The 14,815-nt window shown below is 54.6% G+C and overlaps 2 protein-coding genes across 3 annotated transcripts in view; one reads left to right on the top strand and one right to left on the bottom strand.

The window, feature by feature from the left end:
* CHTF18 (chromosome transmission fidelity factor 18) overlaps window positions 1-2,097 on the top strand; it is a 50,462-nt gene extending 48,365 nt beyond the window's left edge. Inside the window, exons 21-22 of the mRNA XM_075899806.2 lie at window positions 768-825; window positions 1,741-2,097. Coding sequence (XP_075755921.2) covers window positions 768-825; window positions 1,741-1,877 — 195 coding nt within the window. The 3' untranslated portion in view covers window positions 1,878-2,097. The remainder of the gene's footprint in view (window positions 1-767; window positions 826-1,740) is intronic.
* Window positions 2,097-14,565, bottom strand: GNG13 (G protein subunit gamma 13). 2 transcript variants are annotated; one of them, XM_025187841.3, is made up of 3 exons: window positions 9,010-9,431; window positions 6,715-6,860; window positions 2,097-2,685 (listed from the first exon to the last, which is right to left on the bottom strand). In XM_025187841.3, the coding sequence occupies exons 2-3, from the start codon at window positions 6,810-6,812 to the stop codon at window positions 2,580-2,582; spliced, it is 204 nt and encodes a 67-aa protein (XP_025043626.1). In that variant the 5' UTR covers window positions 6,813-6,860; window positions 9,010-9,431; the 3' UTR covers window positions 2,097-2,579. The 2 variants fall into 2 exon arrangements, with proteins under 2 accessions (XP_025043626.1, XP_006129361.1); XM_006129299.4 differs by lacking the exon at window positions 9,010-9,431 and adding an exon at window positions 13,894-14,565 and having other exon boundaries at window positions 2,099-2,685.
* Between the last annotated feature and the right edge of the window lie 250 nt (window positions 14,566-14,815).

Raw genomic sequence — 14,815 nt, 5'->3', positions numbered from 1 at the left:
CAAAATCCTTCCTTTTTTCTCTTCCTGTTGCTAGCCCCAATCGGAACGTGCATTCTTTTTAAAAAGAAAAATTAATTTGTCTCCACTTCCGCTTTTTTGTTCAGTGTTTGCATTTCACTGCGGGAATCAGATCCGTCACTTCCACGCTTTGCTTCTAATCATTTGCATTCTCGTTCCTGTGCACGCAAAGATTTATAGCTCTGGTTTCCGGTCCTGGGCAGGATATTGGAATGAATCAAGAAAGGGAGCTGAAAGAGAGGGAGGTCTAGGTCAGTACAAGCACCCTTAGGGGTACTCGAGAGACGTCTGCGGGGTACGTCAACTCAACTGAAATTTGGGGAAAACTGATTTTTTTAAGTTTCACGGCGCTTTATTTTTGTACTTTTTACACCCCAAAATTTCATTGTCTGATTAAGTTGCTTAAACAAATGTGTTGCAATGGTAGAAAAAAAAATTGGTGTGTCTGAAAACTGTAGGTACTGAGGGTACTTACAATTTTTTTTAAAGGGGTACTTTATAAAAAGGTTGAGAAACACTGCTCTAGGTCTTAATTCATCCTCCGTGCGAGGAAGACGTCGAGACGACCTCTCCCTTCCAGCTCTCCATTTCTGTGACGAAAGGACATATTTTGAATCACGTGAAGGAAGTCAAGCTCTGGTTTTGTAATTCGATCAAAACCCCATCTGAGGTTGATTTGGGCCAGAGATCTGTATCCAGAGATCTGCCAAGGGGAAGTAAACTAAATCCATTCTGATTTCTTTTCACAGCCAGAAACTGACTTCTTTGGGCGCCAGCTTGTTAAGAAACCGGTGTCTCCATCCGCAGGTATGTGCAGAGGAGACCTGATACTGGTCGGGAGAGACGGAAGGAAGCTGGGAACATATGTTGTAGTGGAAAGCTTTGCAGTATCTTCTGTGGTTTCCTAATGCTGAAATCAAACCGACTGATTCATCCAGAGGGTGGGTGGAGCTGGGAGAGCAATTTCCACACTGTGTTGCGTAACTGTCTGAAGACATTTATGTGTGGGAAGGATTGGAAAGAAACCTGGGCCATAAAACCAGTCCAGTCTCCTCCACGGAGCTGCTAGGGTAGGGTGAAGTAATAAATATTTCATTACAGAAGCACCCAAAGGCCCAATTAATGAACAATAAAGATGGCTGCCGTTCTGCTCCTGCAAATGTTTTAAGCCGTAATTTTATTTAGGGCATGTCTGTGCTACAGCTGCTTAGCATAGACACTTCCTACGTGGAGAGAGGGAATCTTCCTGCTGCTGTCGCTCGTCTGTCTCTGAGACAGGAGCTAGGTTGATGGAACGGTTCTTCTGGATGCAGTTAGGTGAATGGGGTTAGGTCGATCCAACTGCTGTGATCAGGGTGTGACGTATTTCACACTCCTGAGCGACGTAGCTAGGGCGATGTCATTCTGAAATGTAGGCCAGGCCTTAATAAAGCTACGTGAGATGCTGAAGTGGGTGTATTATCAGGGCTTTGGAACAGAGGAACCTAGTTTTGAATGCACTTACTGTGGCATCGTGAATTGACTGTGGGACCGCACATAGGAAGCACCATGCCTAGCAATAATATTTGCAGGGGCCATCCTTTTTAGAATCCTATTGGTTCTTCCTGCAGAGTCTGTTGCCTTTGCTTGTTAAGACTTTCCAATTTTAAATCCCTGGATTTAATTTTATTATTGTATCTTTCCTCCCTCCCCCCACCACTCACTTTCTCCGGTCACCATCAGCTAATCAAACATCTGAACAAGACTCTGTCGAAAAACAAATTGGAAAATCCGTTGGAAAGAGTGATGTTTGGTTCCGATTTAATGAAGGGGTTTCGAATGCCGTCAGGCGGAATATTTACATTAAGGATTTGCTCTAGTGTTCAGAGAAAGAAATAAAAGAGAAGAAACAATACATACAGAACAGAAAGAAAAGCATGACTCAGCCTTCTAAAAAAATGTATGGCTCATGAGAACTTTCCTACGTTTATTTTCTATTCAGCTGTTTGTAAAAAAGAAAAAAAAAGTAAATAAGCAAAATAAAAAAATGTTAAAAACATGTGAAGTATTGCTTTGTTTATTTCATTTATAAACCCCGTCGTTCTCATATTTCGCCAGTGGTGCTGCAAAATTGTATAGTCTACAATATACAAAAAAACTATTGAAATTTTGTTTATAAAAGTCTTTTTGTTTTTCTTTTACAAGTTCAAAAAGGCTTTGTAAGGTTCACAGAAGCAGAGTTAAGCGAGCGCGTAACTGAAAACTACAGGATTAATCATGAGACAGTTTCTGCCTGTGGTATAATTTTGCTTTTCGAGTTCCCATGCATCTCCAATATATTGCATCTCTGACCAATGTACTCTGGTGCTATGTGCTGTTTTTGTTTTTGTTTTTTTAGTATAAAAAAGAATGGCTTCTACTAATAAAAATAATAAGACCAGATGAGGATCGTGTTTGTTGAGTTACTCATATTAGGACACTAATTAAAAAATGTACATTCAGAGTTAATGCAAACTTGAGTATCTTGGATGGAAGCATTTTGTCAGCCACTGCTGTTTGGGAGCGAGTTAGACTTAGGTACATTAGAGGATGCTACATTTTCCTTTCTCCACCCAAGGGTTGCTTTTCATCAGCTCTGGATTCAGAAACGGGTCTTCTGGAATGTTATCGTCTATCCACTTAATCAACCTGCGGAGAAGAGGGGAGAGGAAAGCCATTAGCTCTGTGGGTTTCTCATTGTCTTATTCTCACTGGAGTGGAGATGGAACGTTTCTTTTCATGGCTCTGCAGTAATTATACTTAGTGTTTCCATGGCATCTCTCAGCTGACCAGTGTCCCCCATAAGCTGTGCACTAAGGCGGCCACCCTGGAGAGATTGAAATGCTGCCCCACTGACGAGCACAGCGCCCCTAGCTGACAGCATGTGTTTCTATTTGTGGTGCACATCCACACATGCCTCGGTGCACGTAACAAAATTTATTCCACACGTGGGTGGAAAAATCTTAGTGGGAACCTCGCAGCTGACCCATCCCAGGAGACAGGTAAAATAACTGTTGTCTCAAGAGACAAGGGGGCGAAACAAATTGCCCAAGGGCACAGAGACAGGAGTGTGACTCTAAGGAGAACCCAGCAGGCTGGGAGGAGACTGGGGGTGGTTGTTTTTTTTGGGGAGAGCTCGGCTGGCTGCAGGGGGAGGCCGACGTGTGGGCTGAGGGCCCAGGCCTACTGGCCTGAGACACCCGTTGCTGCGTTCAGAGCTCAATAACCCCTTCTGTTTGGTGCTAGCTGATCGTTGCTCTGGTCTAGAGAACAGGGGGGCTATGTCCTCTAGGAGTGGAGGCCCTGGGCGTCCAGAGGGAGGGGGCTCACGGCGGAGGCAGGCGGCTGGAGGCCCTGTGAGGCACCGTCCCGGAGGCGGAGGGGCGAACCCCCCAAGAGGGGGTCACCGCACTGGAGGGGGCTCCCCGAGAAGGGGCTGTTGCGCTGGAGGGTGGGGGTCCGCCAAGGGGCCAAGTGCGGGCACGACCTGTGAGCCGTGACATTAACACCGTGGTGCGCTAATAAACCCTCAACCTCCAGCGTCTGAGTGTCCCACTGCTGGGGGGGTGTCTGCTATTAGAGTGAGCGGAATTGGAGGCACAACGTGGTCCAGAGCGTTTGGCTGTGGTGTCAGGAGCAGTAGCAGTAGCAAGGGGGCAGTGAGTCTCGTGTTCTCCTGCCGTTCACGATCCCCTAACGGCTACAGGGATGATACGGGAAGGTAACAGCAGGGAAGCCTTTCAGGCCCCCTGAATTTCTGCAAATGCAGATCAGCAGGTGAAAATGAGGAATTGGCAGCACGTGACCTGCCAGCCTTCTGCAGACCACAGCTGGAGAACCTCCGTTTCAAAACGCCTTGGCTTTGCACCACGTTTGCTCACCCATGCAATCGGTTGCCCACCCAGGAGGTGGTATTTTTTTGTAATACGAGGGGGCTGTATTCTAAAGCTCAGCCCGCTGCCTGGAATGTGTAAGGCTTACACAGATGGCCCGGACCAGGGCTCGCCAAGTGAGGGAGGTGCAATGCATTTTCACTAGCGTTCTCTTCTGCCGCGTGAAACCTGCTCGATTTGCCATCCTCCTCCCACAATGCAGGAGGCGGGGACGCCAGAACTGTCAGTGTCACCCGACCTGAGCGACTGTACGGAATGCTGCATTCTGGGCTACAGTAGGAAGGTGTCAGCGTGTTCAGGAGGGAGTTGGAGGACAAGTAAGATGGCTTTCGGGATGCTTACAGAGCGATTGGACAAAGTGGAAGGATTTCAGCCTCGGGCGCATGCAGGCAGAGAGTAACTGGGCCAGGTTGTGATGACGTGGACTCTCACGTCTCCCCCTCTCTGCTACAGCTAGAGAGAACAGTGTGGCCGGCTCTCTCGATCTGGATTTTGTTTCGAAAGCCCCAGAGTCAGGTGATTTTTATGGGCAACTTTCAATGAACACACATGCTTCTTGCAGCTCAGAAAGCCGACGGCCAAGAAAGAGCCGTGTTTATTTTTGCTCACATGCTCTGGACTGCCTCCATGGTTCTTGGAGCTGGTGTTTGCTCTTCCCAAAGGGGAGTAATCTCAAAGCTCGAAAGGGGAAGGGGCCAGGGGCAGCTGCGTCTGATGCTGTGAAAGCAGGTGGGACAGCACTTTGCTAGCTGGCTAGGTCTTGAGTTGGATTGGTAGAGGTTCAGCCTCCGGAGGTTTCAATGAACGGTGCCAGGCTTGGACCGTCAAGTCAAGAAGGCATGTGGATTTTTTCCAGCAAAGGTGCCTAGAATGGAGTAAGTCCGGCCACATGCCCTCTGGAATTGCATCAGTATTAACTCCCAAAAGACCTGAAGGCACAGATGTTCAAATGTAGATGTAAATTCAGGGCCAGCCCTCCCCCTGCCTCTGCTCTAGCACCTGCCTTTGCACACTCATTTTGCACGAGTGTTGCCGAACACCTTGTCCGTGCACTTAGCCTCACTGTTGGTATGGAGATGGGAAGTGATGTTTCCAGGGGCGCTTCCAGTCTGGCTCTGCGGGGAGGAAATGTGGAGGCTCGCTGGACAGGGAGAGGTGTGTGGGCACCATTAAATATAGGCCAACGTCAGCACCCTGCAAGTGGCCACAGTCTTAAAAGCGGGTGGCTAAAGAGGAATCGTCTTTTGCTTTCTAATGCAAGGGGAAGGCCCTGGGAAACAGACGGGAGTGGGTTGGATCAGCTAAAGGAAAGTTAGACCTCTATTAGGAATGGTCTAGAGAGTGCTGGGTCCTGCCATGAGGGCGGGGGACTGGACTCGATGACTCTCGAGGGCCCTTCCAGTCCTAGTGTTCTGCGATTGTGTGATAGTTATAGCCTCATGTCACCCAGCTTTATCCTCGGTGAGCCATAGAATCCCAGGGCGGGCAGAGACCTCAGGAGTCATCGAGTCCAGCCCCCTGCCCAAAGCAGGACTGACCCCGACTCAATCATCCCAGCCAGGGCGTTGTCAAGGTGGGACTCAAAAACCTCTAGGGATGGAGATTCCACCCCCTCCCTAGGGAACCCATCCCAGCGCTTCCCCACCCGCCTAGGGAAATTGTTTTTCCTAGTATCCAACCTAGACCTCCCCCCTTGTAACGTGAGCCCATTGCTCCTCGTTCTGCCACCTGCCACCACTGAGAACAGCCTCGCTCCATCCTCTTTGGAACCCCCGTCCCCTTCATCTTTCCTGCTGACTTCGAGCCCCCGTAGTTGGGCTTCCTGCAAGCTTGGCGACACTGCCCACCTCGCTGTAGGTATTAGTGCTCTGATCCTATGGTGGTAACAGGTGACCCAGGAAATCAAGGCTGGGGAAAACTGGCCAGACTGAAAGCTTGTGGCTCTGCAATCCTCCCACGGCATTGGTGGTCTCGTGCGGGTGGGGAAGAGACAGTTGCCTAGATAAGATGAGGCATTTCAGCCACGATTCTCGGAGCGAATCAGGCACGTCACTCCCATTGGTTTCAAAGCTCCTAAGTACTTTGGAGGATCGGGACCCGAGTATTCTTGGTGCCAATTTATTTCTGGCAAAGGGGACTGGATGAAGGGCCAGGGAGCCTGCGGTCCGGTGCAGGGTAGACTTTCCCCCACAGCCTGCCCATACACCTCACTCCTCCCAGCCTCCGGAGCACCTAGAAGGTATGGCGTGTCCGTCTCAGCCTTTCCGGCGAGGCGGCCACAACAAAAAGTGCAAGGTTATCAGCGGGGCTCCATTGACCTGAGTGGAGCTACACCAGCGATGGGCAACCTGGGCTAGCGAGCGGGCCGCAGGAGTGGCCCTCCATCATCTCCGTGGGCCGCGAGGTGGTCGGACCCACACCAGTCTGCTGGGAGAGGGTCGTTTTGCTCACTGCGCCCACATCCCTAGAATGGGCGGGGAGTTGTGCCTACCGAACTAGAGCAGCACTGTGGTGGGAGGCAGAAGAAGTGCAGGGCTCTGCCCATCAATGTGGTGTGCAACCAGCCCCCACCTCACGTCACGCAATGGCAAACAACATTTCTCACGGGCCACACTTAGAGCCCCGCTGGGCCTCAGGCAGCCCCCTGCTGGGCTACACCAATTTAGGTCAGTGTGGTCCAAGGGACCTGTTTGAGAGGAGGGTGCCTGTCCACTGGGGTTTGGGCTGAGACACACCCCCTTGGTCCATGGGAGCAGCTGAAGGGGAGGGGAAGGCATCGACTTACTCGGGTATTGTTTTAGATGACATCTCCCGCTTGTAAGCCAGTTGGTATTTCAGGCTGTCGACTTCCTTCTTCCACTGCGGAAGTTCCCATTCATCCATGGTGGTAGGTCTTCCTGAAAGTCCTTTTCAACGTGGCAGCAACCAGGGCTGAAAAACAAAGGCAAATGGGCGCATGTTAAGACTCCCACCTCCCGTTTTTTCCTCTCAGGATCCCTTCAGGGCTGAACACCTCAGGGTTGGGCGGCCGGGTGCCTCTATCCCCTGGGAAAGACCTCCGCTCTGGCGTTGGCCGAGCAAATGGCTCACGGAGAACGCGGCACAGCCCTCCGTGCACCCCCTCCCGTCATGGGCGTGGCAGTTACCCGGTGAGGGTGGCGCCGTACGTTGCTGTAAGAGAACGTTACCTCGCAACCCTCGGTGAGTTGCGCCCTCTGGCTGCCGTCAACGAGGTCATGCCAGGAAGCTAAGCGTTGGTTACCTTTCCCCGTGGCCCATCACGCTCATCCCCCAAATCTGCTCCTGTCACTGCCCTTAGATGTCGTTCCAAACCTCTGCCAGGGTCTCGTTGGCAGCTCCTTCGCTACAACCAAGACTCCCCCCTCCTCCCCTTCTCTCTATACAGCTGCCATCCTAGCACCCCATGGGAAAAGGCCACCTGGTAGGCCAGAGCCAGCCCTTTTCTGTCTCCTGTGGCACATCGGGATCATGCATCATGGGTCCTTCCCATGGTTGCTCCTCGGTCCAAGGCGACTGCCCAGGATCTAGGTCGGGCTGGTGCCTTCGTTTGAAAGCAAAGCTCTCCCGTGCTGGCCCCCCTCCCCTCTGTAATTTGCATAGTGCATCATACGGCATTATCGTTTGACTAGCAAATCCGTCTGAGTGCTGTGCGGGGCACGGGGAGGGAGAGCTGGCAGCTGGTCCCGCCCGATGGAAATGAAGGATTTAGGCTTGATGCAAATAGCAGCCTTGCAGGAGCGAGCTGCCAGCGGGCGAAGCTCTGACGTGGGTCGGCCGCGTGGTACTTCCCTGGGGGCAGGGTGAATGGCGAGAGAAGCAAAATGTGACTCCCAAGGGGGACTAACCCAACACAGTTCCTACTGAATGAGCTTGGGGGGGGGGGGGGGGGAGTTTCCTTTTGGACACCCGGCCCAGCCCCACCATGGTCGGACGTGGGCACCTCGCTCTGATGTGGTGCCTGATCAGTCTGGGTGCGAGAGGCAAGACCCATTTCATCCGAGGGGGCTTTCGGACACGGGGGGAGAGGACTTAGGTCAGAGGAGAGAATGTTGGCTAAATCTCGGAGCCAAAACTGGACTCCCTTGCCACAGGGCTAATCCGCCATTAGACACAGAGAAGGGCCGACCGTTCTCCGGCCAGCTGTTGGCAAAAGCCACCAGGACCCGTTTCCTATTGTCTAATCTCTGACGAGGGCCGTAGGCTGGAGGAAGGCTCATTCAGGGGGCAGGGGGTGGGTTTGGGACTCCGGGGACTGGTACGTAGCTGCTGGCTCGGCCACAACCCTCCTGTGTCCTTTTGACCTGGGTTCTCATCGGTATTTCACTACCCGTCTCCCGTTAATGTCAACAGGCGCGGGGCACCTCCCTCCCGTCTTGGTGCCTCGCTCCATCCTTTCAGCACAGGGGTAAATACATCAGAAGCACTCGGATACTGGGGCATTGCAAGCTTCATGGACGCTGGGAGGTCAGGTTACCAACCCTTCAGGACTGGCCTGGTGTCTCCTAGCATCAACACCAACCTCCTGGTAACTATTGAAAGCAAACCTGAGGCGTTTAAATCGAATATTTTAAGACACTATTTTTTTTCAGCTACATCCAGCCTGCCCTGTAAAATGGAAAAAAGATGCACAATTGGCAGTATGCAAATGGCGGGTCTTTTTTCGATGTAATTTCGAAAGAGGCTATTTCGAAATTGGGCGCGTCTGCGAGGCGCCCAATTTGGAAATAAAATGCTCTTTTGAGCTATCCCGCGTCGAACGAGGTTTCCAGGGACGGCGAAAGTGCGCCTCGGCTCTTTCGAAAACGTTTCCGCAAGAGCGGGCGCGTTCCTTGGACGCGGCGTTGCTCCGTTGGGCTATTTCCGGAACCAATGCAGTCTAGACGTGTCGGGGGAAAGAAACCTCCCAGAATAGCTTCTGTCAGCGTCGGCGGCCCTCTTGGAGGCTCTTGGTATCTTCCTGGCCTTGCGGGCCACCTCAGGGGTTCAAGTACGGAGGTGGCACCTGTAGAGTTTGTCTCTCGAAACCGTAACAGGTGGGTTTGTTTGCTGGACGCCTCACCTTCTGATCTGTCATGGTCACCTCTCCATGCCCCTCTTTGCTGCTGGTCATCCCACCCCCAGCAGCTTTGCTTTCCTGCAGCGGCTGAAAGGAACCGTTCGGAGCTTCCTCCTGCAGCGAATGGGACGTGAAGGATCCGGGTCTGTTACCCCCTCGCCTGAGTCAAATGTGACAAGCTCCCTTACTGACGCGGGCGGGGCTTCGGCTGCAGTGAGGTGCTATTCAGCGCCCCTACCGCTCTCTGAATGTCTGGCCCAGCGGCGGCAACCTGGGGCCACACCCCCTAGCCTGCAACGTCGCCTTTAGTGAGGCTGCAGCAAGCTAGATCCCGTGAGGAGTAGGCCCGTTGGTGGAACCCTCGATGGAATGATCCATTTTCTCACAGGGGGGCGTCCCTCGGTGTGCGCAGGAGTGTTATAGCTCTGGCCCTGTGCGGCAGGCGTGAGACACGGTGGGGGCTGTGAACCCCGTCGCATCTCGGCTCTCCTCCCCCGCGCTCACCTTGGTCCCGTTTGTGGGCACAGGTCGGGCAGCTGAAAGGTGCTGGCTTGATGGCCCTGGCCCTTTAACATCCCTCTCGCCCTGTCCTACCAAAGCGTGTGACCTGGAGGGGCACCTCACTCGGTCTGGCTGGGGTTGAATGGACCCAGTCCCGTCAGGCCTTGCTTTCTCTACCACCATGAGTGGTGTGATGGGCCCGTGGTCAGGCTGATGGGCTGGTGAGGTAATATAGAAAGCTGAGAGCAGCCCATTGCCTGTGTTTCTATTGGTGGGGCATGTCTGCACAGGCCTCAGTGCACAGAACGGCCACACTGGGTCAGACCAAAGGTCCATCTAGCCCAGTATCCTATCCTCCGACAGGGCCAGCTCCACATGCCCCAGGAGGAATGAACAGAGCAGGGAATCAAGTGATCCCTCCTCTGTCACCCATTTCCAACATCTGACAAACAGAGGCTAGAGACACCATTCCTCCCCATCCTGGCTAATCACCATTGATGGACCTAACCTCCAGGAACCTATCTAGTGCTTTTCTGAACCCTGTTCAAGTCCTGGTCTTCGCATCATCCTCCGGCAAGGAGTTCCACAGGTTGACTGTGTAAAGAAATACTTCCTGCGGTTTGTTTTAAGCCTGCTACCTGTTGATTTCATTTCAAACAAAATGTATTCTGCACATGGATGGCGAAAATTAGAGGGAACATCGCTTGGTAGCATTGGATTCTTATGTTTTGACAGCAGACAGCCATAGTTTTATTTTTAAGTGTTATTTTTAACCTTCCATCTATTTTAATTTTCACCGTGGCAGGAAGTTATGGGAGGATGGTCACCCGGGGGCGGGGGAGGGTCAGACAATTATTTAAGAACGTCCTGCGGCCCGATAAATAACTGAAAAATCAAACGCGACTCATGTCTCAAGCGGCGTTTTTCTTACTTTGCTGCCCTGTACATTTCAGCCGCGGTGGTGGGAGATCTGTGCGTGCGTGCGAGGAAACGGACGGTGCTTGCTATTGACGGCTGCAAATCTAATCCTGGTGCATCACTCACAATCAGCTGCCGGGGGGAGAACAACTTTGTCTGAGGCCAACCACGCCTGAGGAGTCACCAGTGAACGAAAACGGGAAAACTCCGTTTGCTGAGTCATCGTGTTCCCTTCCCCCCTGCCAGCGCTGCCTCCGGTTCCCCTTCCACCTTGCAATTAACGGCTCCAGCTGCCGCTCGGGAATACAGGCAGCTGGATACCCGGCGAAGTGCGATTTCACAGGGCCCAGTCCCTGTTCCCAGGTGCAACGTGTATCTGCCACCATGGAAAATTTGCTCTTCCCTCTGCATTGGGCACCGGTGCAAGCAAGTGTTGCTTCTGCCAGTCCCACGTTGCAGGGAGGCGTTGTGTCCGCCGGGGAGGGGGCTTCCCGTCTCTCACACCGGCCCTGACTGGAAAAAGCCTTGGCCCCACAGCGTATTACACAGAGGCCGGGCCTGCGACCTCCTGCCCGCTGTGTTTGTCTCCCCGTCCCCTGCAGCGCCCTGCACCTACCTCTGCGCCTTGCCGCCGCCTCTGCCCAAGTTAACGCGCAGCAGCACAAATCACACCCCTGCCTCTGGTTTTATAGCCCGGGCTGGCCGGCCGTGTGCTTTGCATGGGCTGCCCGTCCCATGAGCATTCAAATGCTCCGCTTTGATTGCGGTTTGGCTTCTCTTCTGGCGTGTAACAAATTGGACACGCAAACCCCAGCGGGGTAGCGGGAGGGGGCTCCGTGATTCCTGTTTTGCATTGGTGTCCGATCAGCCGCGGGGCCAGGGTCTGGCTGGGGGCGGGGGGGGGGGGGGGGGGGTCGGCATTCACTGATAGGCCATCGCAGGCTGTAGTGAACCCAGCTACAAGCCTTGGTAGGATTGTTAGAGGATTATTATTACCATCCCTAATGTCTATCAGGGATGGTCTAGACAGTACGGGGTCCTGCCGTGAGGGCAGGGGGCTGGACTCGATGACTCTCGAGGTCCCGTCCAGTCCTAGTGTTCTAGGATTATCCCTGCTGGGCAAGGTGGGACGTGTCTGTGCCCCCCGACCTGGTCCTGAATCCAACAGCTCCTGCCCTTTTCCGGCAAACAGCACCCGCCACGGGCTTAACGCTAGCAGCACGGCAGCGAGAAAGGGGCGCACGGCAAGAGGGGGCAGGGACGGAGACGGGAGAGGCCGAGAGGAGAACGGGAGGGGCTGTGCGGGGGAGAGGAAGGAAAAACATTACAGAACTCGAATTACGGGTGGGGACGGGGACCTCCGAGCAAAAAGCCCAAGGAAACGACCCCAGCGGTGGCCGCCTCTGCTCTCAGGCTGGCTCCAGCTCGCGCGCCCGCCTGCCGGGCTTTGCCAAGGGGAGGAAGGAAGCATTAGCCGCCCTATTTTACAGCTGGGGAAACTGAGGCTCGGCCGGCAGTGACACAGAAAGTCCATAACAAACCTCCGTGGAGTCCTGGTCCCGAACGCCCCGATGCTAAGCTGCTTCACGGACGAGGAGAGAAGCGACGTAGGCAGCCCCCTATGATGCTGGCTTTGGGGTGGGCACAGCCCCTCTGCCCCACGCATCCGCCCCAGTTGCTGCCTGTCCCCGTGGGGCCCCTTGCTTCCCAATAGCGACCCGAGCTGCCCTGGCCCAGGAGTGAGGTGGGGGGGCCGGGTGGTATCCATCCAGCTCAAGCTACCCTCGGCCACGCCGGTCCAGGAGCCCCTCCGTGCCGCTAGAGCCGACGTGGGCGTCAAAGCCGCCGGCGCCCCTTGCGGTCGTCCATGGGGAGGTCACAGAGATCTCCCCCTGCCCCCTCCCCGGGCGCCACGAGTCAGGAGCGCTGGGACCCAGGCCCCCCTGAGGCGCGAGAGGGAGACCTCGGCCTGCGGGAGGGGATTCATCCGTGGGGGGGTGGTACCAGGTGGGCCGACCTACCCGAGCCAGGTCCCTCCTCAGCCAGCCAGCGGCAGCACCGGTGCTCAGGGCCGTCTTGCCATCTGCCGGGGGGCGGCGTGGAAACCCAGCCGCCTGTGCGTGGCACTTGGCCCCCGGGGAGCAGCCCCTCCCCCCATTGCATTGTGGGTGGCCGGGGCATTTGTGGGGGAGGTCCTCGACTCAGCTAGTCTGCTGGCTGCAGCCGCATGAGGTAGACCCTCCCTTTCTCCCCACAGCCAGCCTCCAGCACCACGCTCGCTCCCCTTGCGACATAAGAGCGGCCATGCTGGGTCAGACCAAAGGTCCATCCAGCCCAGGGTCCTGTCTGCCGACAGCGGCCAAAGCCAGGCGCCCCAGAGGGAGGGAACAGAGCAGGAAATCATCAAGCGCTCCCTCCCCTGTCACCCATTTCCAATCTCTGGCAAACAGAAGCTAGGCCACCACATCCCTCCCACCGTGGCTAATAGCCCTGATAGACCTGTCCTCTGTGATTGTATCTCATTCTTTTTTGAACCCTGTTAAAGTCCTGGTCATCACACCATCCCCCGGCAAGGAGTTCCACAGGTTGCCAGTGCGCTTCATGAAGAAAAAACTTCCTTTGGTTTGTTTTCACCCGTTCATTTCATTGGGTGACCCCCCTCGTTCTTATGGGATGGGACCAAGTGAATCCCTTCTCCTGAGTCACTTTCTCCAGACCTGGCCTGATTTTATAAACCGCTATCGTATCCCCCCCTCCGTCTCCTCTTTTCTAAGCTGAAACGTCCCAGTCTGTTTAATCTCTCTTCACGTGGCAGCCGTTCCCAACCCCTCCTCATCCCACACAGCGAGCGCTGCAGCAAACGTCCCCCCTGAAGCTTCTTCAATGCTACGAGGAGGCTGGTTTGGCCCGGAAACAGCCTTGCCTGAGAGGAGGTGGGCGCGGTAACGGTGCTGACTGGCCCGACGTTTGTCGGCGAGCGAGAAAAGCTTCCGGGCCTCGGCAGAGCTCTTTGCGCCAATCCCGGTCACCAGCCGGGCCCGGGACCCTCACACATGTCCCTGCGTGGTGCTCTCGGAGCATCGCCGCGGCCCCCACCCCCGGGTCATGTTATCTGTCCCCCTGCACCCATCCCCTGACCGCCTCAGCAGTCCAGAGGCAGCCCCGGCTTTCTCCCCCCGGGCAGCCCAGTGCGACAACGATCGGGGCGCTACCCCCGGCCAGCAGCTGCGAAGGGCCCCATGGCGCAGGGCAGTGCCCGCCTCCCTGGACTTTTCCAACCGGCAGCAGAGGCCGTGCCAGCGAGCCGGGGGTCCCTGCTGTGGTTACAGAGCGAGGCTGGCAAATCAATAGCAGTGCATGCAAGACGGCTTTGATTTAATCTCTTCCCCTGCCGGGAACCGGGGGAGGAATAAATTCCCCCCTCCCCTTCCAGGGCTGCTTTTCCAATAAATCAAATCTGCCACCTACCTTGTAAGAAAAACGGGTACCAGGAGGAGCTGGGGGGAGGACGACGCAAGTCCCTCCTAAGGATGCGTCCTCCGCTGGCTCCGTGCGCCTCGGTGGCCTTTTCCCGGAATGAATCCCGCTCCGGCACGCTTCCCCGTTAACAATCGCAAATCCTCAGTGTAATCTATTAATGTACAGCTAGTCCAGCTGCCTCCGACACAGCGCCGGGCGGGATAATGAGACCAGCTTTTCCCCAGCCCCCCGCCCCACCCTCCCCTGGGGGATTTTGCTGTTTTACGGTTTGGTCCTGAGCGGAGCTGCGCGCGAGCGAGTTTGCGTCTCGTGCAGATCACGGCGATGCCCTCTGCGCCGGCTAACGGGTTCTGCAGAGGAGGATCTGAAAGCTGGGGGCTCGTTAGTTCTTGACCGGTCTTTTTGCCACGGCTGGTAACAGCAAGCGTTTGGGTGCCATCGTTACCTTTCTCGAAGCTGGTGCGTTAATTGTCTCCCGAAGGGATGCAGGAGCCCAAGGGATGCTCGATAGAACAACACGGCGTGATACAATCGTTACGGTCCCACTCAGCCACAGGCTTTGCTGGATACGTTGCAGACAGATTTCTGGTTCGTGTCTGCAACGTGATTACACCAGAAAAAAATCTCTCACTCTATTTCCAGCTCTGGCTTCGCCACTGAGCCCTTCACACAACTGTTGCCAGCGTTGTCTCGCTATGTGCACACTGGTTCCAGGCTTGTTGTGGTCACATCTGTATGACTGAGCGGGCCACCTTGCCAGCAGAAAGAAATGGCTCCGCTCCCCTTTTAAACTCGTTAAAATGAGACACGGGGCAGGAACAGAAATGATGGCAGATTTTTTTTAAAAATGACCAAAAACTGTAGTGCTAAGAATTCAAGTAATTCCCATGGTGACTTTTTTAATTACTGC

The sequence above is a fragment of the Pelodiscus sinensis genome, chromosome 15, assembly GCF_052426305.1.
Source record: "Pelodiscus sinensis isolate ZL-2025 chromosome 15, ASM5242630v1, whole genome shotgun sequence".
NCBI lineage: Eukaryota > Metazoa > Chordata > Testudines > Trionychidae > Pelodiscus > Pelodiscus sinensis.
The sequence above is the reverse complement of the archived record's forward strand: the minus strand, read 5'-3'. Positions and strand labels throughout refer to the sequence as shown.